The following is a 23,666-nucleotide window of genomic DNA, read 5'->3' as shown; positions in this document are numbered from 1 at the left end:
TTAACAAATGTTTGTGAGCCGGGCGGTGGTGGCGCACAGCTCTAATCCCAGTACTCTGGGAGGCAGAGGCAGGTGGATTTCTGAGTTCGAGGCCAGCCTTGTCTACAGAGTGAGTTCCAGGACAGCCAGGGCTATACAGAGAAACCCTGTCTGAAAAAAAAAAAAAAAAATCCAAAAAACCAAAACCAAAACCAAATGTTTGTAAACAGTATCTGCAGTTACAACCGAAATCCAAGGTCTGTGTACTATTTCCCTAAAGAGGCATGGGTTACTTAATCAACTACCTCAATTAGGGCTTCTAGCCCAAGGGACTAGATAGTTCCCAAGTTCTATTATGTGATCAATATTCTTACTATCATCATAAGTCAGACAGGCCAAAGCTTGGCAAGAAGGTAAATTTAACAACTTAACCACTAGATTTTGGTTTTCTGTAGTGCCTGAATCCAACCCTGGGCCTAAGGCACACTCTGTCACCAGCCCAACCACTAAGTTGTGAATTTGCTAAGAGCAGAAGACATGTTTTATCAATCCTTATATTCCAGCATCCGGCACAGTGTCATCAATAATTGTATTCAACAAGCCTCTGATAAAATAAATGTTACCATGTAAGATGTCCGAATCATCTTCAACAAAATCAATGTCTCTTAAGTCCCATTCTGCATAATTGTCAAACTCCTGTGGAAGACAACACCCAAAGCCATCAGAGTTGAGTACTGCCTTCACAATAGCCATGCCTCAGATGCAAACAGAAAATATTGCTAAGTACTAAATCGGATAAAAGGCAAAGGGAAAGTTATAGAAAATTGGATAAAAGGTCTAAGGGAAAGTTATAGAAAAAAAGTGCTGGGATACCACAATACTAAGAGTGAAGCTAAGTCTATCATTTAAAAATGTTCAATAGTTTGTTCATTCCACAGAGAATCTTTGACTAGGTCTTCAAGTACTCTGCATGAATTCATTTTCCCTTTACCAACTTTTGAGGGATCTGTTTAGTCATAATACAATTTATGCTCTACACTAAGACCAGAGTAGTCTATTCCAGTTCCTGGAAGAGGAAGACTATGGGGAGGCTATGCACTCCCACTGCTGTGGACAAAACACCCGTGGGTGTTTTGCCTGTCTGTGGCAGGCTGGGCTCTAGTTTGACACCTCCATCTCTAAGAGCACTGCAGATGACTTCAGAGAGCAAGTTAGAGCTTGTGACCACTTCCACGTTTATTTTCTTTAATTTCATGGCTAAGTAAGGAACATAGTTTTAATAGGCACATGTATATACAACCATTACCCAGCCCTCAGCTTGGAAAATAAGCTTGTATTGGAAGACTGTATCTATTTGTTTTGTTTATATACTATCTGTGCTACTTTTTTTTTCTTTTCTGAGACAGGCTTTCACGGCACAACCCAGGCCTATCTAAAACTCAAAATGTTTGTATGCTACTTTCAAACAATAACACCAAAGTCTGGTTGCAATAGGAACTTTATAATAGAAAAAGCTTAAAAATGTAACCTGCTCCTTGGCTTGTTAACTTCTGGAAACCCCTCACTGAGGAATGACAACTACAGACATTTCACACCTATGGAGTCAGTGGGAGCAACACCACTGTACCCTAAGTAGTCAGTTCTCACTCAGAACTGTCACTGCTAAACAGAGTGCTTGCAGTGGGAAAAGGAACAAGCAAATGTCACTCCACAGGCCTGAAAATCCTAATCTCCCTTTAGGAAGATAATAACCTTATAAGTTTTTCCTCATTGTATGCTAAAAACAAGTGTTTGTTACCTCAATGAAATCTGCCCGAGCTGGCATGTATCCTGCCATGTCCCGAGACAGCAGCGAGTCAAAGGCAGGCCGGGGAGGGTCATCTGCAGCTGGAACAAACATTAACATGAAAACGTCAAATAAATGTCTTCATATTTTGGATTTAAAAACAAACAAACAAGCAACCCAGAATTTCTCAGGGTACGATGGCACACGCCTGCAATCCTAGCATCCATGCGGCAAAAGCCAAAGGATCAGGAGGTCAAGGTCACATTCAGCTACATAGTTGAGTTCAAGGTCAGAGGCAGGGTGTGAAGCTGAGGGTGCCTTCCTCAGCCTGCTGAGTACTGCGTTAGAGGAGTGGGGACCACATCTATGAAGCTGAGTACTAGGTTACAGGAGTGGGGACCATATCTCAAACGGATTTCTTTGAGAAAAAGGATTCACAAGAATAAATGTAAAAGTTTTATAAAGAGTGAAATGTTAATTATGAAAAAACCATATCTTCTTTTTGCTGTTTTTTACTTTTCTTTTTGGGACAGGGTCTCTCTTATGCAGCCCTGGAACTCACTTGAAGGACAGGCTGGCCTCGAATTCAGAGATCCACCACCTAAGGACGATGTTGTTTTTATTTGTGCTGAGACAGTATTTCTTCTTTTTTTTTATTTTCTTATGTTCTATATTCTGTGTTTACATTCCAAATGATTTTCCCTTTCCCGGTTCCCCCTTCCCCATATGAGACAGTATTTCAAACACATCATATATCCTAAACTACTCCCAGATTCACAGTCCCCATGCTGCAGCTTCCCACGTGGCTATCACTGGGTTTCAGGCATGTGCCACACAATGCCCACCTAGCCCAGGCAGATTTCCTGATGAAGGAAACAAAGTCTGAAGGAATCCTCTAACGACCACCTCTGATTTGCATGCATTTGTGTGGGCAGGCATGTGCAATGACATGCATGAGGAGGATTCCAGTGATTGAGTTTAGGTCACCAGGCTTGACTGCTGAGCCATCCTGTAGCCTAGTCCTCTGATTTTTACTTTCCCAAACTGAATGAAAAGTGAAACAAAACAGAAACACAGATCCTGTCCTTCAGTGTTGCTGTAGAATCCAGGCATCCTGTCAGTTCCCTTTCCTTTGAGCCTCAGCACCAATACCAATTTACCAATCTCCTCTACCGGAGAAGTCAAGCATCCTGGATTTGGAAGTCAAACTGTGTCCCAGTGCCTGCCGACAATTCTACACATTTGAAAAACTTGTTTCAGCACAAAATAAAACACCACCACAAGCACTCGGGAGGCAGAGGCAGAGGCAGGTCAATCTCTAAATCTAAAGCCAGCTTGTCCAAACAAACAACCAGTTTTACAACCTTGTACAAATTGTTCAACCTTTAAAATGTCTTAGTCTCCTAGTTTTGTGTAACACAAAAGCATCCATTATAGTTATTTTACTGGGTTGCTGTTAAGAACAAACATGGTAAGCTGGGCGGTGGTGGCACATGCCTTTAATCCCAGCACTCTGGGAGGCAGAGGCAAGCTGATTTCTGAATTCGAGGCCAGCCTGGTCTACAGAGTGAGTTCCAGGATAGCCAGGGCTATACAGAGAAACCTGTCTCGAAAAAAACCAAATCCAAACACCCCCCCCCCTCCAAAAAAAGAACAAACATGGCCTTATGGACTTCAGGAAAATGCTAATATCCAAACACTACACAAACAGGAGGTATTGCAACCTTGGAGGAGTCAGCAACAAAGTTGTTTCCAAGCCGTGAGGAAAGGAGGCCGAAGGGAAAACATTTATGTTTGTCACTTGTGCTCTGGGCCACACAAGGAAGACAGTAGTCTGTTAACTCATAAGGCTTTGGTTACCCTACTGATCCTCACAGGCATCTAAGATTAAAAAAGTTTGCTTTCACTGCCCTAACCAAGTAAATAAAAAGAACAAAGTACTCCTTGGATTTAACACACAGGCAATACTGGATCCTGATAGGCAAGTACTGAATCTGATTATCAACTATTTAAACGAATGAAAAGGCTTTTTAAACAAATAACAGCATAGACAGACTGACCCCTTTTGGATGTATGACCCTACAGAAACAATCATTAATGTTAACTAATATATTCCAAGAGATGGAGAGTAGGAGACTACAACTCTGACCTGTGGGATGTGATTCCTCCCTGTCATAGCATAGTCTTGACTCAACAGCCATAATCTCTCGCTATCAGCTATGGAGGCAGTCCAAGGATGGGCTGACTGCTCTTACTTACAGTGAAATGGAATGGCTGTGTCGGCAGTTCTGGCTGCCTCAGCTTGCTTCAGGTTTAGCAGGGTGGATGCAAACAGAGGGTTATTGATGAAATGCTTCATGTAGTGCTTCTCACACTCCTCCTTGGTTTTGGTGCACATTTGATTAGCCACATCCTGCCTAGCGAAACGTGGAAAAAGAGGAACTTTCTTACTTCTATAGACCACTGAAAGCTTGGCTTGTTCATTTCATATTTGCAGTCAAATCAATACAGTATCAGCAGATGTAAGCAAACCAGTGAGAGATATACCAGTGATGTCCCAAATTCTGGTATTTCAAGACAGAGAAGCAATAAAGGAACCTTTTCTTTCCACTGGAAAGAAGATGACTATAAATAACCATACATTTCTAGGCTGGGTATGTAACTCAGTTAGTTGAGTGCTTCTGCTTAGAATACATGAAGCTGAGACATGGAGGTACACACTCAGAAGGCAGAGGCAGAAGGGTCAGGAATTCAAAGTGATCTCCGGCTACATATTGAGTTCAAAGGCCAGCCTGAGATGGATGCTTGAAGCTTTGTTTCATTCATCATCACCATCGTCTATACATTTTCCTGAGGTAGGCCAGAGAAAGAACAGCTACAAATAAGAAGAAACCTTGGAACCAGACATGGTGACAATGCCCATAATATTAACACTAAGAAGGTAGAAGAAGGCACAGTCTATGAGTTTGAAGCCAGCATGATCCACAAGTCAGTTCCAGATCAGCTAGGGTTATAGAGTAAGACAATGTCTTTAAAGAGAGAGAGACCTGGTGTGGCGGCTTACCTTTTAACCTTAGAACTTGGGAGGTGGAGGTGAGACTGGCCTATATACCAAGTTCCAGTACAGCCAGGACTACACAGAAAGAACTTTCTAAAAAGAAACAGCCTATGCTCCAAAAGGTGGAAGGAGAGAAGCAATTCTTGCAAGCTATCCTTTGACTTCCATGTATATATGCACCATAATAAAGGTGACTTACAAAAATGTTTACGGGGGAGGTGTGGTGGTTTGAATATGTTTGGCCTAGGAAGTAGCACTATTAGGAGGTGTGGCATTACTGGAGTAGGAGTGGCCTTGTTGAAGGAAATGTGTCTCTGTAGGGATGGACAATGAAACTTTCCTTCTAACCTCATGAGAACCAGTCTTCTCCTAGCGTCCTTCAGATGAAGATGTAGAACTCTAAACAATCCTCCACGCAATGCCTTCCTGAATGCTGCCATGCTCCCCCACCTTGATAATGGACTGAACCTATGAACCTGGAAGCCAGTTCCAATTTAATGTTGTCCTTGTAACAGTTGCCATGTCTGTTCACAGCAGTAAATCCCTAACTAAGACAGCAGGAGAGCTGGCTCAGCACTTAAAGAATTTCCTTCAGTGGCTCATAATGGCCTATAACTCCCTTTTCTGGCTTCCTTGGCATGTGAACACCAGTGACAAATGTTCATATAGACACACACACATGCACATAAACTTAATAAATATGTAAATAAATAATAAGCTTTAAAAACCTTAAGAGATCATCAATACCAACAGAAAGCATACTGGAGGATGCAAGATGTACAAGCCAGGGATGATGGCACACGCCTTAAATCCCAGCACGAGAGGGCAGAGTCATGTGGATCTCTGTGTATTTGAGGCCAGCCAGGTTTACATAGCATTCTGGGCCAGTCAGGCCTACACTGAGACCCAGTCTAAAGAATTACATACATGTAATTTTATCTTTAATGTTTTATGTTATATAAAACAAATGTCACGAGCATACATTTCTTCACTAGACTTTCCATGATTATGCATGGCACTGAGCTACACACACTCAGACAGAATTTAAGGTTGCCTTGGTGCTAGCTTTGTAGTATATTGTTATTTCAATTTCACAGCATAAAAAATGAGACCCAAAGAGAAAAATAAACTTGCTAAAGAAGACAAATCCCAAATATACTGAGGCCTCCCTATTCCAAGTGATGGAGAGGCAGAGGTGAATGTCTTAGTCCCCTCAAACTCACTCAATCCTTTCCTTGGGCATGACTATGCTGCTGTGCACTTCAGTCACCTACAGACAGTATGCTTCCCTTACTAGGCAAACAGGCTAGACGAGGGCATGAAGCTAAATCCCTGTGCTCCTACTACCCAGCATAGTGCCTTATCCACACTGAATGTAGAAGCAACTAGATTCTTTAGTGTGGTGATGGGGACTGGACCCAACACCTCACACATGCTAAGCAGAAGCTCTAACACTGAGCTACCTTCCCCAATCTAGTAACAGACTTTTCCCTAGTCTTGCTAAGAGGGAAGGAAGATGAGGAGGACTGGTCCACTCTAGAGAAACATTAAACCTCAGGCATGACTAGCGAGCTGCCACCAGTGATCAGCTTTACCATCTTTATTCTCTACAATACAGTTTATGATGCATATGTATGGTGCTAAATGAATGAATGGAAACAAACTGTGAGAACTCTGGTCTTTCTCGTGGCCTGGGAGGACGGCACACCTAATAACACCAGGAAGGAAGATGAGTGCTAGCAATCAGGGAAGATCCAGCAGAGGGTCCTTCACTAAGAAGCTACATCAAATGAGAAAGAATTACACTCCCCAAGCTTCAGCTGCTTCATGAGCAAATATGCTTAATAACATCTCTGCTATCTAGTGCACAAAACAAAATTATCAGCATGAGTGTTCCTAAAATGCAAAATCTGGGAGATAGGAGATGGTTCAGGGGGTAAAATGCTCTCTGTATAGGCATAAAGACCTGAGTTCACATCCCAGCACGCATGTAAAAGCTAGGCATGTGGCCTGCATCTGTAACTCCAGTACTCTGAAGGCAGATATAGGTAGATCCTGGGGATTTGTTAGCCAACCCAAACAGGCTGAAACCACAACCTCCAGATTAGGTGAGAGACCTTCTCTCAAAAACAAAAACAAACCAACCAACCAACCAAAAAACAAATCTGGAGGGCAAGCAAGAGGAAGGCATTTGGTATCAATCTCTAGCACATATAAGCCACAACCTGTACATATCGATTTTAAAAGTGGTACTGCATCCTAGGGCAATAGTAATAACTCCTGTTTAATGCCAGCAAGTTCAAGTAAGGCAGTTTGAAAGCTAAAGACAGAACTCAGTTAAGAAATCAGTGAAGCTTCAACCTCAGGCCAGCTATGATTATCCACCTCAAGTGTCATTCACTGAAATGAATCTGGAACCCACTGCCCAGATGGGGGCAATAATTAGTCACCTCTACTTCTCTACAACTCAGGAAGAACAATCTTGATGTTGATGTATCCAAAGTAACCTCAGAGAACTGCTCGGTCATGAAACCACTAAGCATGGTGCATTTTGGGATGTTTCAGGACAGAAGATGTGAACAGAGATGGGAACTTGTTTCCGAATCTTTGGTCATCAGAGAAGTAGCACAGCTTTTCAATTTCTTAGCTCTCTCCTTTTATGCTTCAACAATGGCTTCTCTTGAGCCTATGAGAATACTCAGTACTAAATTCTTACCAATTTCCAAAGCCACAGTCCATTACAGCTTCTAAAAGGGCCATTTCTTCTTGAGCTGTCCAGCTGGGATCAAGAACAGGGAAGTCTGAGGTCTAAGGAGAAAAAGAGCTTTGGTTAGGAACAGGATAGGAATGACATGCTGGAGTTCCAACCATACAGTACATGGTTTAAGAAGACAGCATTATATGCAGTGACACCCATCTGTAATCCCAGTGAGAAACAGGCAGGATCACTGACTTCAGGTTCAGTGAGATATGTCTCAAAGACAAAGGTAGAAAGGCTAGCAAGGAGATACTTAATCTCAAGTTCTGACCTCTATCAGCTAAGACATTCTCCAGTAAAACATAGTTATGCTTAATTATTTTTTCTGAGAAGAATAAATGTTTCTGAAATGTGTTGGATAGTAATTATGGGTGATAATGTTTATTGGTTCATCAGTCAGAAATGCATACTGCTCTTCTAGTACCTATGTCAGGTAGCTAAAAACCAACTGTAATTCCAGCTCCAGGAGATCTAACACCTTTAGTCTCCACAGGCACCTGATTCACATGCATACACATGTGCACACACTTACAAATAATTTAAAAAAATAAAAAATTCAGGCATGGTGGTACACACCTTCAATTCCAGTACTTGGGAAGCAGAGGCAGGTGGATCTCTGTAAGTTCTAGGCCAGTGTGGTCTATAGAGGAAGTTCCAGGACTATACAGCCAAGGCTACAAAGAGAGACCCTGCCTCAAAAAACAAGAGATAAAAGAACCACGCAGAACAAAAGGTATGCAAAAGGCAATCAGGAACAAGGCTGAAAAGTGTGGACTTTGCTCTCATCTCAAAACAACCTGGTTGGAGTGATGACAGACAGCTGCAATCCCAGTGCTAAGAAAGCAAATGCATTACGCTTGCCATAAGTCTGAGGACAGTTTATTCCAAACAGCAAGGTTCTGGCCAGCCAGTGCTATATAGTAAGGGAGACCTTTTCTCAAACAAGCAAGCAGAATAATATCAAGTGGGCACAACAGCAAATGTCTGTGATTCCAGCAATTAGAAGGCTGGGGTCTCAGGATAGAACATTAAGGCTAGCCTAAGCCAATGCAACAAATATAGACTAGCCAAGGATTCAGAGACTCCACCTGGAAAATAAATCAATAATGAAGTTTTTTAACTCCAGAAGAGATCAAGGGCTGAGAAATGACTCAGACTTTAAGAACTATAGTGCTATTGCGGAGGTCCTGAAGTTGGTTCCCATCACCCACATGGGGAAGCTCTCAAGTACTATAATCCCAACTCTAGGGGCATCTGACATCTCTAGCCTCTGTAGGCACACATGTACATACACATAGTTAAAAATAAAAATTAAAGGGCTGGAGAGATGGCTCAGTGGTTAAGAGCACTGACTGCTCTTCCAAAGGTCCTGAGTTCAAATCCCAGCAACCACGTGGTAGCTCACAACCATCTGTAATGGGCTCTGATGCCCTCTTCTGGTGTGTCTGAAGACAGCAACAGTGTACTCACAAAATTAAATAAACTTAAAAAAAAAAAAAAGAATTACTGTCATAAAGGGTGTGGTAGAAGAGCTGCCTTCTCCTGCTTAATGTCCTAAGAGCTATAAGACAAAAATAGCTACCGAATTCAGAATTCTATTAGTGTACCACCCACCACAGCATGAGTAACTCCCAAAAATGCAGCACTGTGAGATGAAAAAAGTACTGAACCCATTTAAAGCTATCAGATGCTTCATGCTGCAAGGAATCAAGAATTTAGAGGCTTAGAGTATAGAAAGAAAAAAGCTGGTCATCACTTCTACAGAAGGAAAGATCTGTTGGAATAGCTAAGATTGGCTAATAAAAGCTAGGGAGTATATCAGAAGTTCCCAGAGGCTCCCCGAAGTTCAGACTGATGAAAGATGATTGTATGGGTGGTGAGCATGTGAGAAAGGATGATGTAACAAGAACTAAGTAGATTTGGCTAAAGTGAAACAGTTTAAGCATTGTGTGGAAGACATGGCACCCAGAATAGCTAAGGTCACAGTCAGCTTTCCTCCAGTGGCTGCCCAGGACTACAAACTACCTGAGCTATAAAATGATCTCATAAGGGGTTATTTTACCATTTCAAATGAATAAAATTTTAGACATAGCTCAGTAATAGCATGTGATCCAAACTTTGCACCATAAAAATAAATAAAATAAATAACAAAATCTGAGTCTAGATGGTCTTTTTTGTTTGTTTGTTTGGTTGGTTTTTGCTTTCAGGGTTTCTCTGCATAGCCCTGGCTGTCCTGGAATTCACTGTGTAGGCCAGGCTGTCCTTGAACTCAGAAATCCACCTGTCTCTGCCTCCCAAGCGTTGGGATTAAAGGCGTGCACCACAACTGCCTGGCAAGTCTAAATGTTCTTATGTGGATTTAAAAAAGTGAATCAATTTTCTGAAGATATAGTAACTTTGGTGAAATGAACTCAAATACAAAGCTGCTCTGACTGACTTTCCAACCCTTCATTCAATGTGCAATCGGCAAAAGGCATTTTGTTTACTGTTCCATTTAGTGAATGTGAGATTTAAGAGTAAACCCTTGGAGGTAGAGGTAGAAGATCCAGGATTCAAGCCCTTCTTTGGCTACATAACAAGTGTGAGGCCAGCCTGAGCTACAGGACCCTGTGTCAAAAAAACTTAAAATTAAAGAGACTGCAGGCTGGAGAAACAACTGTGATTAGGAGAACTTGCTGCTCTTCCAGAGGCCCTGAGTTCGGTCACCAGAACCCATGTCAAACGCCTCACAACTGTGATGCCAGCTCTAAATGATCAGATGTCTCTGGCCGAAGCTGGCATCTGAACTCACATGCACACAACCACAGGCAAGCACATAACACTGACACATAATTCAAAATAATAAAAATAAATATTTTTTAAAAGGAGAGGCTGGAAAGGGTAAGGGAAGGCAGCTAGTTGCTCTCCCCAAACTCTAACTTGCTTTCCTTGACTGATTATAGTCCAGAACAGGACCACCAGTATTAAAGGCTCAGGTGCAGTAGCAGGAGCCAACAAATGATCAAATTCATGTCGATTTTCTTCTGAATGTTTTGGTTTTATTTTGCTTTTGAAACAGGGTCTTATGTAGTCCTGGCTAGCCTCCAATTTCCCATGTAGAAAATGAGAAAAACCTTTGACTACTGATCATTCTGGCTTAATTTCCCAAGTACTCCCAGGTCCTTTCTGTGTACCACTATGTCTGGTTTTATGTGGCAGTGAGGATAGAACCCAGGACTCTGGCTTGGAGCTCAATGTGTAGACCAGGCTGGCCTCAAACTCACAGAGCTCCACCTGCCTCGGCCTCCTACGTACTGGGATTAACGGTATGCACTACCAGCTTCTTTCTAATCTTTTATAAAACACACATAAATGTGCCATGAATTACACAGTAGGCAGAATTCTAAACATATTCTGCATTTCTCCCAAAATTCCTGTTTCTTTTTAATCATGCACTAGGAACTGCAGGTAAAATTATTTAAAATTAAACACTCTTCAGATGGAATTAAAATTACCACCAACTAACACAGTAGAGAAACAAGACTATCTAGATGAGCCCAGTAAAATTGTACAAGTCCTTGAAAGTATTAGAGAGGAGCTGGAGAGATGGTTTAGTAGTTAAGAACACTGGCTATCTTCCGGAGGACCTGGGTTTAATTCCCAGAATCCATATTGTGGCTCACAGCTGTCCAGAGGATTCGCCATTCTCTTCTGACCTCCAGGAACACCAGGCACTGCCTGGTGTACAGACATATATGCAGCCAAAACACATAAAATAAAATATTAAAAAAGTTTAAAGCTTCTTAGAAGTACTAAAGGGAGGCAGAAGAATGAGTAAGCAGAATAAAGCAGCAGGCCAAAGGCTCAAGCTCATCAGCAGACCTCAAGGACTCCCAGTGTCAGTGGCTTTGGAGACAGCAAAAGGGGGGCTAGGAGCCAGAAGCCTTTAAACGCCAAGAACAAACTCTGGTCAACAGCCAGCAAGCCTGTAAGGAAAGAGTAAATTCTGCCAATGACCTGAATGAACCAAGAATAAGTCTACCCCCCAGGTGTCAAGATAAAAGCCCAGGCTAGCCCAGCACCTCAATTTCAGCCTCTCAAGACCTGCCACAAACCAGCAAGCCCACTGCTCTGCTGACCTGCTGAATTGTGCAGGAATAAATCTGTGTTGTCTTAAGCCACTTAATTTCTCATAATTTATAATAGCAACTGTAGAAAACTAATACAGTTCCGAATAAATAATTTACACTATGAAATTACTACTGAAAGAAAAACTGTACCAGAGGCTGTGTCGAAAACTTGTTTTAGTTGCTTTAAGTGCTTTGAAAACACAGAATTTCCCCTGAAGTGCCAGAGATCAAATCCAAAGTCTGGTGTACACCACAGAAGGGCGTGGCACACAGTGGCACAGATCTGCCACTGACCTAGATTACCCTGGATCCAGACAAAACTATTTTTCCTTTTTTTTGGGGGGGGGGGGATTTGTTTTTTTTTTTTTGTTGTTTTTTGTTTTTTTTTTTTTGAGACAGGGTTTCTCTGTGTAGCCCTGGTTGTCCTGGAACTCACTTTGTAGACCAGGCTGGCTCTGAACTCAGATATCCGCCTGCCTCTGCCTCCCAAGTGCTGGGATTACAGGCGTGTGCCACCACCGCCCGGCTTTTTTTCCTTTTTTTAAACATTTATTTATGTATATGAATGTTCTATCTGTATTTACACCTGTGTGCCAGAAGAGGGCATCAGATCCTATTATATATGGTGTGAGCCACCATGTGGTTGCTAGGAATTGAACTCAGGATCTCTGGAAAAGCAACCAGTGCTCTTAACTGCTGAGCCATCTCTCCAGCCCACAGACATAACTATTTTAGCACGGTACATAGACGTGTCAAGCATACCCGATTATCCATGTTGGCTTACTGACCTGGCCAGGGCTGGAAGAGTGGCGGCACTCCTTTAAAGGTGGCAATGCCATTACTCAATCAGAGTCAAGTCTTTTCTGGCCTATTAACCAGTTTGTCTCTTCAAATTCTTCTTATCTTCTTTGAGTTTTTTTTAAGATTTACTCTATTTTTAATGATGGTGTATGTGTGTGTGTGTGTGTAAGTTCGCACGTGTCTGCACACACGTGTGTACACACACTTTTGTGCACATACGAGTGAGATATCTACGGAGTCCGGGAGTGGGTATCAGGTGAAACTGGTATCGGGTTTTCCCTAGAACTGCAGCTATAGGGAGTTGTGTTGCCCAGAATCAGTGCTGGGAACTGAATTCCAGTCTTCAAGAACAGCTAGCACTCAAAACTGACAGGTCATCCTTCCAGTCCTATTATTTGTTGAGACAGGGTATGGTAATTTGAATGAAAATGAGTTCCTTAAGTCTCAGACATCTGATACTTGGTTCCTATTTGGTGGCTGTTTGGGAAGGAATAAAAGGCATGGCCTTTGTTGAAAGAAGTTCGTCACTGGAGGTGGGCATAAGGTTTCACAAGCCTCCTGTCATCCCCATCTCTCTGCGTTTTGTTTGTGGATCACGATATGAGCTCTCAGCTGCTACTTTTGTGCCAGGCTTACCTGCCTATAGCTATGCTGCCCATCATGATGAATGGACTCCTACCCTCTGAAACTATAACCCCAAATAAACCCTTCCTTGTATAAGTCAACTTGGTAATGGTGTTTCATCACAGCAACAGAAAAGTTACTTCCCTAATAGCTACCAAATGGAGATGAAGTACTCAAATGCTTGGGGCCACTCTCATGTAAACCACCACACAGGGCTTCACACTGTATCCCTCGCTCGCCTTGAACTCATAGCAACCCTCCTAAATGCTGGGCTTACAGGCAGGAGCCACATTGCCCATCTATTTGTCTGTTTATTTATTTGCTTACTTATTCTAACAGACTTCTTTATTTATTATAGCGGGCTTTTTTTTTTTTAAAACTTCATGTGCCTTGGTATTTTGTCTTCATGTCTGTGTGAGGTATCGGATCCTCCGGAACTGGAATTACAGACAGATGTGAGCTACCATTTGGGTGCTGGGAACTGAACCCAGGTAGTCTGGAAGAACAACCAGTGCTCTTAACTGCTGAGCCATCTCTCTAGCCATTTTTATATTTAAATATTTTAATAGTTTACAAAGAACTAAAAGGGCTCCTAATAATTATCAAATTCAGAAGAGAAGAAGAAAAGAGATACATAGAGAAGGAAACTTAGTTCTCAGTCTAAATACTTGAAAAAGGAATGAAAGTTTCCATCAATGTCATCATTACCATTATTTCGTACGTATGATCACTCTGATGTTTCTTGTACTCAAATCCTCGAGTGAAACACTGTGAAGGAAAAAAAATGTTAAATTACTAAAAGCTACTTAAAAAAAGTACTTTCTTAGGGCTGGGGATGAGGCTCAGTTGGTAGAGCGCTTGCTAAGCATATACAGCCCAGATACAAACTCAGCACTTGGGAGGAGCTAAAAGAATCAAGAGTTCAAGGTTATCCTCACTCAGCTACACAGCCAGTTCTATATGTGCTAGACTACAAGAGACCATGACTTTCAAAATCAAAATAAGCGGGCTCAGCAGAACATTTGACTGCTCTTCCAGAGGTCCTGAGTTCAATTCCCAGCAACTACATGGTGGCTCACAACGATCTGTAATGGGATCTGATGCTACGCTGAACTCAAATAAATAAATAAATAAATCTTAAAAAACAAAAAATAAAAGCCAGGCATGGTAGCGTATGCCTTTAATCCCAGCACTCGGGAGATAGAGGCAGGAGGATCTTTCCAAGTTTGAGGTCAGCTTGGTCTACAATCAGAGTGAGTTCCAGGACAGCTCGGGCTATGTAGAGAACCTGGGGTTTCTTGATGCCATTTCTGTGCCATTTGCAGGACTGGTTGTAGGTAGTGTGGTTCTTGGACTTGGCCATGTCAGCACAGTAACCCGTGGCTCCTGCAGAGCCTGGGACCGGAAGAGAAAGAGCTAGCTTGACTCAGAGATCTGCCTGTCTCTGCCTCTACCCGAGTACTGGGATTCTAGTATATACTCTTTTTATAACTTAAAGAGGATCACGGCTGGGCAGTGGTGGCGCGCGCCTTTAATCCACCACTCTGGGAGGCAGAGGCAGGTGGATTTCTGAGTTCAAGGCCAGCCTGGTCTACAGAGTGAGCTTCAGGACAGCCAGGGCTATACAGAGAAACCCTGTCTCAAAAAAACCAAATCCAAAAAAAAAAAAAAACAAAACAAAACAAAACAAAAAAAAAAAACCAAGAGGATCACTTTTTTACATTTTACCATATCTAAAACTGGATATTGTGTGTGCACACATGTGTCTGTAGGTGCACTCACCTATGCACACCTTTATGAAAGCCACAATTAGGAGTCTTCCTCTATCGCTCTCTCTACTTTATTTTTTGAGACAGGATCTCTCACTGAACCTAGAGTTTGTCATTTAGCTAGTCTGCTGGGATTCAAACTCAATTCTTCATGCTAGCACAGCAAGCACTGTGCCATCTCTGCTGTCTCTGGAATGGTTCTTACAATCAAGTGTCTTAGGCTGGGTAAGACCTGACAACACCTGGGTAAGATCCCAACAAGCACATTTTCTAGGCTTTCTTTGGCTGAGTTTTGTCTATAAAATGGAGATATTTACTTACTTCCCAGCACTGCAGTGATGATGATTTAGGGCTGATTCAAGTGAGGTACTCAAAGTAGCACCTGGCACACCTCACCAGTATTACTCCTAATAGAGCCCACAGAACACTTTGGTCATTTGTCGACTACACAAAGTCTACTCTAACAAGTTAAACAGTGAGGTCAAAAGGAACAACCTGCCAGCTCTGACTCCTGGAATTGAAATCTTTCAGTTTACTGAGGAAAGTGGTCAGCATTAAGCTGAGCAGCTCTGTGGAATAGCCCTGTCTGCTTCGCCCATCTGTTCCTGACCTTCCTGCTAAAGTCTGTAGGGAGGACTACCTGTAGGAAGAGAGCTCATGCAGGTTGCTCCTAAGTTACTGCATCCACGAAACAGACTAGGAGAGACCTTCTCCTCAGGGTTACCTGTAAACACAGGAAGAAAGGAGGAGGCCCACATTCAGCACATTTAATGTAAGGTTCCATGAGGTAGGAGGAGCAGCCTCTGCAAGGCGGCCTATCAGATGGGTCATCTGGAACATACAGAAAAGAAATGGTAAGTTTAAAACTCTACAAATGGCTGGAGTCTGACTGCACTGACAGACACACCGTAGGGAAATGACCAAACAAGAACCACTCTGTCTAGTGCATGGCAGTGTGGTCCTTCCTCCAGTAAACCTATGGCTTCAAACATTAGGCAGAGATGGCCCCTGCAGAAAAGAGAAACTTAAAAACAGAAGTTTTAAAGTTTTACCAAGCCCACTTTGCCACAAGGAAAAGAAAACTGAGCACATTCCCTATGTAGCACATGTATATAAAGCAAACCAGACAAAAAGGCAACAATTGTTTCGCCTAGGCAGCAGCACACACAGGCAGTCACTGCCCTGGTCTTTCAAGTTCTCAGCAAGTTCAAATTCTTAACAAGTTGGAGGAATTCCAATTTGAGATTTAAGCTTTGAGTCTAGGCTTGAGATACACGGAAAAGGCAAACCACTGCACACAGGCCTGCTCTTGTTCTGACTGATGAAGGCAAAGGGCACATACAAATTCCCCAAAGCCCTAAGACCACAGATACCTTTGTTCCAGGTCGCCCTACATCCTGCCTCTCTGAAGTCAGAGCAACCCATTGTTCTGTGATTGCCCCTGGGAATGTGGGACAAAGGCCTTGGAAGGGAGATGAAGGGACTTATTTGTTTAGCTATCACATTCTATAACAGCACTTTCCTCCATAAAGCTAAGAAACACCTTCTGAGGCACCTTTCTTTGCTCTAACAGCCACTTGCTGTGCAATGAAGACAGAGAAAACTGACAGGGTAAAAAAAAATGGCCTGCCTGAAGCTTATGCTTTTTGCTCTGTTTTTGAGACAGGGTCTCATGTAGCCCAGGCTAGTCCCCAACTATGACCTTCAACTCCTTGTCTGCCTACTTCTACCTCCAAAGGGAAGGGATAACAGGCATTGGCCATTTACCACTTCTGATAAAAATAAAATATTAAGTGCTAGATGTCAGTTGTTTTTTTAAAAATTATGTCTATTTGTATGTCTGTGTGTGACACATGCATTTGAGTGCAGGTGCCAATGGAGACCAGAAGAGGGTCTTAGATGCCCTGGAGCTGGAGTTACAGGCCACATGACTGCTTGCCCCTTACAAGGAATACCTTAAGTGACAAGACATCTCTCCAGTCCCAGATACCAATCTTTACCAAATCACCATCCCCTGAACTCTTGCTTTATTTTTATTTTCAAGAGACAGGCTTTAAGTTGTCAAAACTGGCCCTGAACTCCTAGGTTCATGTGGTTCCATATCATCACAAGAGATCTTCCTAACTTTTTTGTATTACATTTTATTATTTATTTACATTTATTTGTGTGCGCAGCAGCACATGGATGGCAGAAGACAACTGTTGGGAGTCAGTTTTCTTCTTCCTGCACGTGGGTTACAGGAACTGAACTTAGGTCCTCAGGCTTGAGCCATCTTGCTGACCCTTTTCTATCCTTTTTAACAGTTCACTTCATCAATTAACTAACCTGATGGTTCTGAACTACCCCCTAGAAAGAGATTTTGGAAATCTAAGGAGGCAGCTTTTTGCTACTACAATTTGTAGATGCCCTGAGAACATTTTCTAGATAGGAACTGGGATTCTAGATAGATGTTAAGTACTGAAGACAGTCCTTCCCACACAGCAAAACAAACCAAACAAAAAGCCCTAGCTCAGGTCCTTAGCAACTTTCGATTTTTCATTAGATATTCAACTAAATAGAAAAAACAAAGCCCCCAGCCGGCGGTGGTGGCTCACACCTGTAATCCCAGCACTTGGGAGGCAGAGGCAGAAGGATTTCTGAGTTCAAGACCAGCCTGGTCTACAGAGTGAGTTCTAGGACAGCCAGGACTACACAAAGAAACCCTGACTCAAAAAAACAAAAAACAAAACAAAACAAAAAAAGAAAAAAAAAAAAGAAAAACAAAGCTCCCAATTACAATCCCTAGAATATAGAATATAAACAGAAAAATGTCTGTTTCTGATAGTGAGTGTTGGGGATCTGACCCCAGGACCTTATACATGCTAGTCAAAGAGGTTTGTAACAGTACTCACGGAACTACAGCCCAGCCCCAGTGCCTGCAGGATGTGGTGGTCAATGCCTTTAATCCTAGCATTGAGGAGACAAGCAGGTAGATTTTTATGAGATCAGCACCAGCCAGAGCTACTTAGTGAAACCCTGTCTTAACAAAATTTTAACATATTTGAATACTCTAATACAACTGTACACAATAGGAGGTTGTACTCTGTTTTGTTCAGAATTTGACCAGGTATTACTAAGACCTGTAACATTTCTTAGCCACTAACAGCCTGATTTAGCCTGTGTTTCTCGAGACTCAAACTATGGGTAAGCAGCTGCCTGCTTACGTCACCATGTTTCCCACAGCTTTAATGTCCCATCCTCCCACCCCCCCACACATTTTTTTTTTTTTTGGATTTGGTTTTTTTCAAGACAGGGTTTCTCTGTATAGCCCTGGCTGTCTTGGAACTCACTCACCCAGGCTGGCCTCGAACTCAGAAATCCGCCTGCCTCTGCCTCCCAGAGTGCTGGGATTACAGGCGTGCACCACCACCGCATGGCTTCCACCCTCACATTTTTTATGACAAGATTTAATTCTCTAACTCAAGTCTATCCCTTGAACTGGAGGCAATCTTTCTGCCTCAGCCTCCCAATGTTGGGATTACAAGTCTGTGCCATCAATCTAGCAGTAATAATGTCTTTAAAACATATTGATATACTTGCTATTTTACTATAAATTAAGTTTCATTATAAATTATTCCATTTATTATGGAATTATTTTTATGTTTGAAATTATGTACACACCTATTCCATTTTTCAATTAATCAGAAACTTAAAAAATATAAAATGATTATAATTGGGTCTAAAAGGTTGAGAATTAATCTAACAAGTTCTCCACTAGTGGCTCTGTACGCATTTAGGACATTTACAGTTTGTTACTTTATCAGCATCTTTGATATGCACACGCGCACACACACACACGTAAACGCTTCACATTTCTCTCTCCATGTAGTTTCCTAAAACTCAAATTACTGAGTGCACAGAGGACTGATCAAGGATTTTGAGTGTTTATTTATTTTGATTACATTTATTTATCCACTTTGTGTATATGTGTAGGCATGTGTGTTCCCTAGAATACTCATGGTATGTAACTCCCAACCACTGCAGGGGATCTGATACCTCTGCCTGGCCTCCATACCTACATTCATATGTACATATCAATACATACACAATTATAAAACAATGAAAATAAATCAAAAAACTCAGAGAAAATACATTTTAAAAGAATATGACTAAACTGGTCAGCCGATAGTGGTGTGTGCCTTTAATACCAGAACTTGGGAGGCAGAGACATGAATTTGAGGCCAGCCTTCTCTACAGAGTGAGTTCCAGGACAGCTAGGGTTACACAGAGAAACCTTGCCTAGAAAAAACAAAAATGTTAAGTCAATAAAAATACTATAAGTGGGCTGGAGAGAAGGTTCAGAGGTTCAGAGCATATAGTCCTCTTCTAGAGAACTAAAGTTTGTTTCCTACAACAGCCTGTAAAAGCTCCACGAGCTCCTGACACTTTCTTCTGCTTCCTCCTGCACACACATGTACGTACGTACACGCACACACAACTAGAAATTAAATCTTTGGGGCTGGAGAAATAGCCCAGCAGTTCACAGCAGTGGCTGTTCTTCCAGAGGCTCAGGGCCCAATTCCCAGCATCCATACAGCAGCTCAGACCATCTGTCTCTCCCTCCTTTGGCCTCTAAAGGCATCAGTATGCATGTGCAGCAGACATACGAGAGGGCAAAACACTCATACACAGAAAATAATAAATTTCTTTTAGAAAATAAAATAAAAATAAATCTTAAAAGCAAAACCGCCGGGCGGTGGTGGCACATACCTGTAATCCCAGCACTCTGGGAGGCGGAGGCAGAGACAGAGACAGAGACAGAGGCAGAGGCAGAGGCAGAGGCAGGCGGATTTCTGAGTTCAAGGCCAACCTGGTCTACAGAGTGAGTTCCAGGACAGCCAGGGCTATACAGAGAAACCCTGTCTCAAAATAAACAAACAAACAAACAAAAAAAACCAAATCCAAAAAACAAAACAAAACAACCCCCCCCCCCCAAAAAGAGCAAAACCACTACGAACAGTATTGGTAGGATGGCTCAGTGCATAAGAATGTTTCCTGCTTTTACAGGAGACCTGGGTTCGGGTCCCAGTACCCACGAATCTACACTCCAGTTTCAGGTGATGCCAAATCCTTTTGTGGCCTGAAGGGGTGCCTGTACACATGTAGTACAAATAAACTCACAGAGACAAATACACAGACACATAAATAAATCTTTACAAAACAAAACATTATACACAAAGTTGAAAAAGCAAGTAAACTGGAAGAAAGTATTTGCAAACTCAAGAGAAAAAAGTTGAAATTCTTCTTTAACTTTTAATCTTGATTTTTAATGAGTATTCTGGCTGCATCAATGTTTGCACACCGTGTACATGCAGTGCTTGTGGAGATCAGGAGTTCTCTGATCCCCTGGGGCTGGAGTTACAAATAGTTGTAGCCCTCAGGTAATGGTGACTGAACTCAGGTTCTCTGGAAGAGCAGCCAGCGATCGATCTTAACCTCTGAGCCTCTCTCTAGCAACTGAAATTCTTATTCTATAAAAATATTCCCGAGGCCCCAAGTTTGAGTCACACCATCAAAGGATAACCTAAAACTGAAGAAGCACACTGCTGTTGGGACCACACTCGTAAGTCCTGGGGAAGCTGAGGAAGGATTCCTGTGACTTCAAGATCTGCTTAAGCTACATATTAAGTTCCATGCAGGAGATATACAATAAAACCCTGTCTCAAAAAAGCCAAACAGAACAAAACAAAGCAAAGCCAGGAACAGTGAGTGAGTGGTGTGCCTGGAGTCCCAAGTTCTGGGAAGATGAGGCTGGGGGACTCATTTAAGAATATGAACTTGGAAGAAAAGAAAAAAAAGAGAATCTGAACTTGAAACCAGCTTTCCCAACAAAGTGAGTCTTCACTTCAAGAACAAAAAAAATAAAACAGAGTTGGGAAGGGAAGGAGAGATAAAAATGGTCTTTAATTGGGAGAAGATTATTTACCTTTGCTCGTAAGGAGAAATAAAAATGAAAACTACACGAATATGTAACTTCTCACTACAAGAGAGAAAACAATTCGAAGCTTGAACATTTGCAGCAGGGATGTGGGGAACAGGGCAGGCAGGAATGCACAGGAGCACAGCTCATTTGGAGGGGAATTTAAGAATAGATAAACAAAACTACAAATCATTATTAGTATTTGTGGGGTTTTTTGTTTGTTTGTTTTTAAGGCAAGATCTCACTATGTAGCCCAGGCTTGTCTAGAGCTCATTATGTGGCTCAGACTGGTCTTGAACTCACAAAGATGACCTAGCCTCTGCCTCCTGAGTGCTGGGATTAAAGAAATAAGCCAAAATGACAGGCCAAGGGTGGGAACAGCAGGGAGGGAGTGGCACCTGCCTTTAATCCTGGACTTGGGAGGAAGAGGCAGAGCCAGAGGCAGAGGCAGCCTGATCTACAGAGAGTTCCAGGACAGCCTCAGTCACACAAAGAAACCCCATCTTTAAAGACAAGAGGTGGGAGTATTTCAATTTACACTTAGAACATTGCTAAAATGGAAATATAGAACTAGATGTGTCAAAGATTCTAAGTTTCTGTATATATGGAGGGAAAATGTAGAGTGACTTTGATAAAATGAAAAGAAACAAATCCTCAAACCATACTTCTGGTTCTTACTAATGAACATCTACTTCGGGGCTGTGCATGTGAGTATGTGTATGTGTGTGCACTGCCCAAATTTGTGATTTCTATTTCTTTGAAATCCAATGATGGTACAAGTCTGAAACCCCAGCACTTGATTAATAAGTAAAGCCAGCTCCCGGCTAGCTAATCTACGTGAGACCCTGGGCTCAAAATAAACATGTCTATTTACAGACCAATCATATGGTGGCTGGTCTACTCAGTTTGGCTTTACTCTAAAGTGAAGAAGCTGTGTCACATTCATTAGGCAAACAACAGACAATATGGCCTGATTTTACTTTTATGTGATAGTCATAATTCCTTCAAGGGACACCATTCAACATCAAAGGCAGTGCTTCCCTGGTCAACCTCTCCTTCAGTCGGCTATTCATCGTCACTGGAGACTTGTCCCGCTGTACTTACTGCTAAAGGATCCCAAGCGGTCCATCTTCTAGCTGACTAGTCTGGTCTTCCTTGATATAGAGTCTCTTCAAGACTTCAGATGTTGCCAAAGGTTAATAATCCCACAATCCCCTATGAACAAAGAGAAGACCTAAACAGATCAGAAAACCATTCCAAGGCTTATTCTGGTAAACTGATATGGCAACTGTGCGGCTGACCACCATAATACTCGGACCTCCTCACTCACAGAATTTAAGGCACATCCCTCCTTACAAACTCAGGAACTTGCAGGTGTAGTGGTATGCACCTTTAATTCTAGTACCCAGGAAGCAAAAGAAAATAGATCTCTGTTAGTTCAAGACCAGCCTAGTCTACATGGAGAATTCTGAGCCAGCCAGGGCTACATAGCGAGACCCTGTCTCAAAAAATAAATTTGAATTTTATTACTGGAAACTAAGGAATCCTATCCAACATATATCGATCAGTAACTTACTCCTTCAAACAGGAGGTAGAAATAGGAGGACTTCAATGTCATCCCTGGCTATCTTGGACTGCTGGAAACCCCAAACTCAAAACAAGCTGGGCAGTGGTGGTACACACCTTTGATCCTAGCATTCATGAACCACAGGCAGCCTGAGCTACAGAGTGAGCTGCAGGACAGCCAAGGCTACACAGAGAAACCCTGTGTAGAGAGAGAGAGAGAAAAAAAAAAAAAACCTGAACCAAAACAAAGCAGGTATCAGTTTGGACAAATGTTAGTTTTATAAGATTTCTCCTGAAATAGTTTTTTCACTTTGACATTTTTAGCTTGGGGACTAATTTATACAAAGTATATGCAATGTTTAGATAATAAGGCTGAGGGCCAAATTTTTGACTACTTTGGGTAGGGGTGAGTGTTTTCCTCTATATATTTCCAAGAAAACTAGGTCTTTGAAGAGGAATGTTGTGGGCTCTGTAGCTCAGCTGTAGGATGTTTTGGCACGAAGAATGCTTTATATTCTAACTCCAACATCCAGCAAATGAACCCAGTACTCCAGAGGTACAGGCAGGAGGATCAGGGAGGGGCTCAAGGAAGTTCTTGGGAACTATTCTTAAGTTCAAGGTTGGCCCAAGATAAATGAGGCTGCCTAAAAAGGTAATAAATTAAAAAAATATGAATTTAACAAAGGCATATTATATACACCCAGGATTAAAACAATAGCCAACATCCATATGCCAGGTACTGAACGGAGTTTCCGTACGTGGACTAGGAATCCTAGCAATCTCCTGACTCAGGTTGTTTTTTTCTCAAGAAAAAAAAGCGGTAAAGACTGGGGTATTTGCACAATGTTTTTACAGGCTGGTGAACAGCAGGGCCCTAGCAAAAGACCTTTTACCCTCTCAAAGACTCTACAATACATACTGACAAACACTTTACATCGTAAAGCACAATGCTGCAGAATGCAAAATCCTCCTTCCTCTCCTTCCTGAAAAGACCATGCAATGACACTAACATCCTTGAGAGATGGGCTACATTTAAATTAATTACTAGAAGGAGCAGGGAAGGGATGGAGAGACAGCCCCAAAGAGGAGCACAGGGGAGTCGCGGGCTTGGTAGTTGTGCAGAGAGCATCCTTAGAGCTGCACGGTCTTCCGGCAAGTCACTGGATCCGGGCGTCCGCTCCAAAACAGTGCTAAACACTGGGTCGCGGAGACCCACGTGGGGGTTCGGCGGGTCAGGTGGGCAGGGCCGCGCTCCAC

The 23,666-nt window shown here is 42.3% G+C and overlaps 1 protein-coding gene across 5 annotated transcripts in view; it reads right to left on the bottom strand.

Moving 5' to 3' along the window:
- Tada2a (transcriptional adaptor 2A) overlaps positions 1 to 23,666 on the bottom strand; it is a 46,252-nt gene that overhangs the window by 22,352 nt on the left and 234 nt on the right. The window contains exons 2-9 of one of the 5 annotated variants that reach the window (XM_052193854.1): positions 21,948 to 22,058; positions 17,776 to 17,830; positions 15,609 to 15,715; positions 13,824 to 13,883; positions 7,540 to 7,631; positions 4,025 to 4,182; positions 1,778 to 1,866; positions 603 to 675 (exon numbers count right to left, since the gene is read on the bottom strand). In XM_052193854.1, coding sequence (XP_052049814.1) covers positions 603 to 675; positions 1,778 to 1,866; positions 4,025 to 4,182; positions 7,540 to 7,631; positions 13,824 to 13,883; positions 15,609 to 15,668 — 532 coding nt within the window. In that variant the 5' untranslated portion in view covers positions 15,669 to 15,715; positions 17,776 to 17,830; positions 21,948 to 22,058. Of the gene's footprint in view, positions 1 to 602; positions 676 to 1,777; positions 1,867 to 4,024; positions 4,183 to 7,539; positions 7,632 to 13,823; positions 13,884 to 15,524; positions 15,716 to 17,775; positions 17,831 to 21,947; positions 22,059 to 23,666 lie in introns of all 5 variants that reach the window. The other 4 variants (XM_052193853.1, XM_052193856.1, XM_052193855.1 and 1 more) reach the window with 4 other exon arrangements.

Source organism: Apodemus sylvaticus, chromosome 10, assembly GCF_947179515.1.
Source record: "Apodemus sylvaticus chromosome 10, mApoSyl1.1, whole genome shotgun sequence".
Taxonomy (NCBI): Eukaryota; Metazoa; Chordata; class Mammalia; order Rodentia; family Muridae; genus Apodemus; species Apodemus sylvaticus.
Note: the sequence above shows the minus strand (reverse complement) of the source record. Positions and strands in the feature narration are given on the sequence as shown.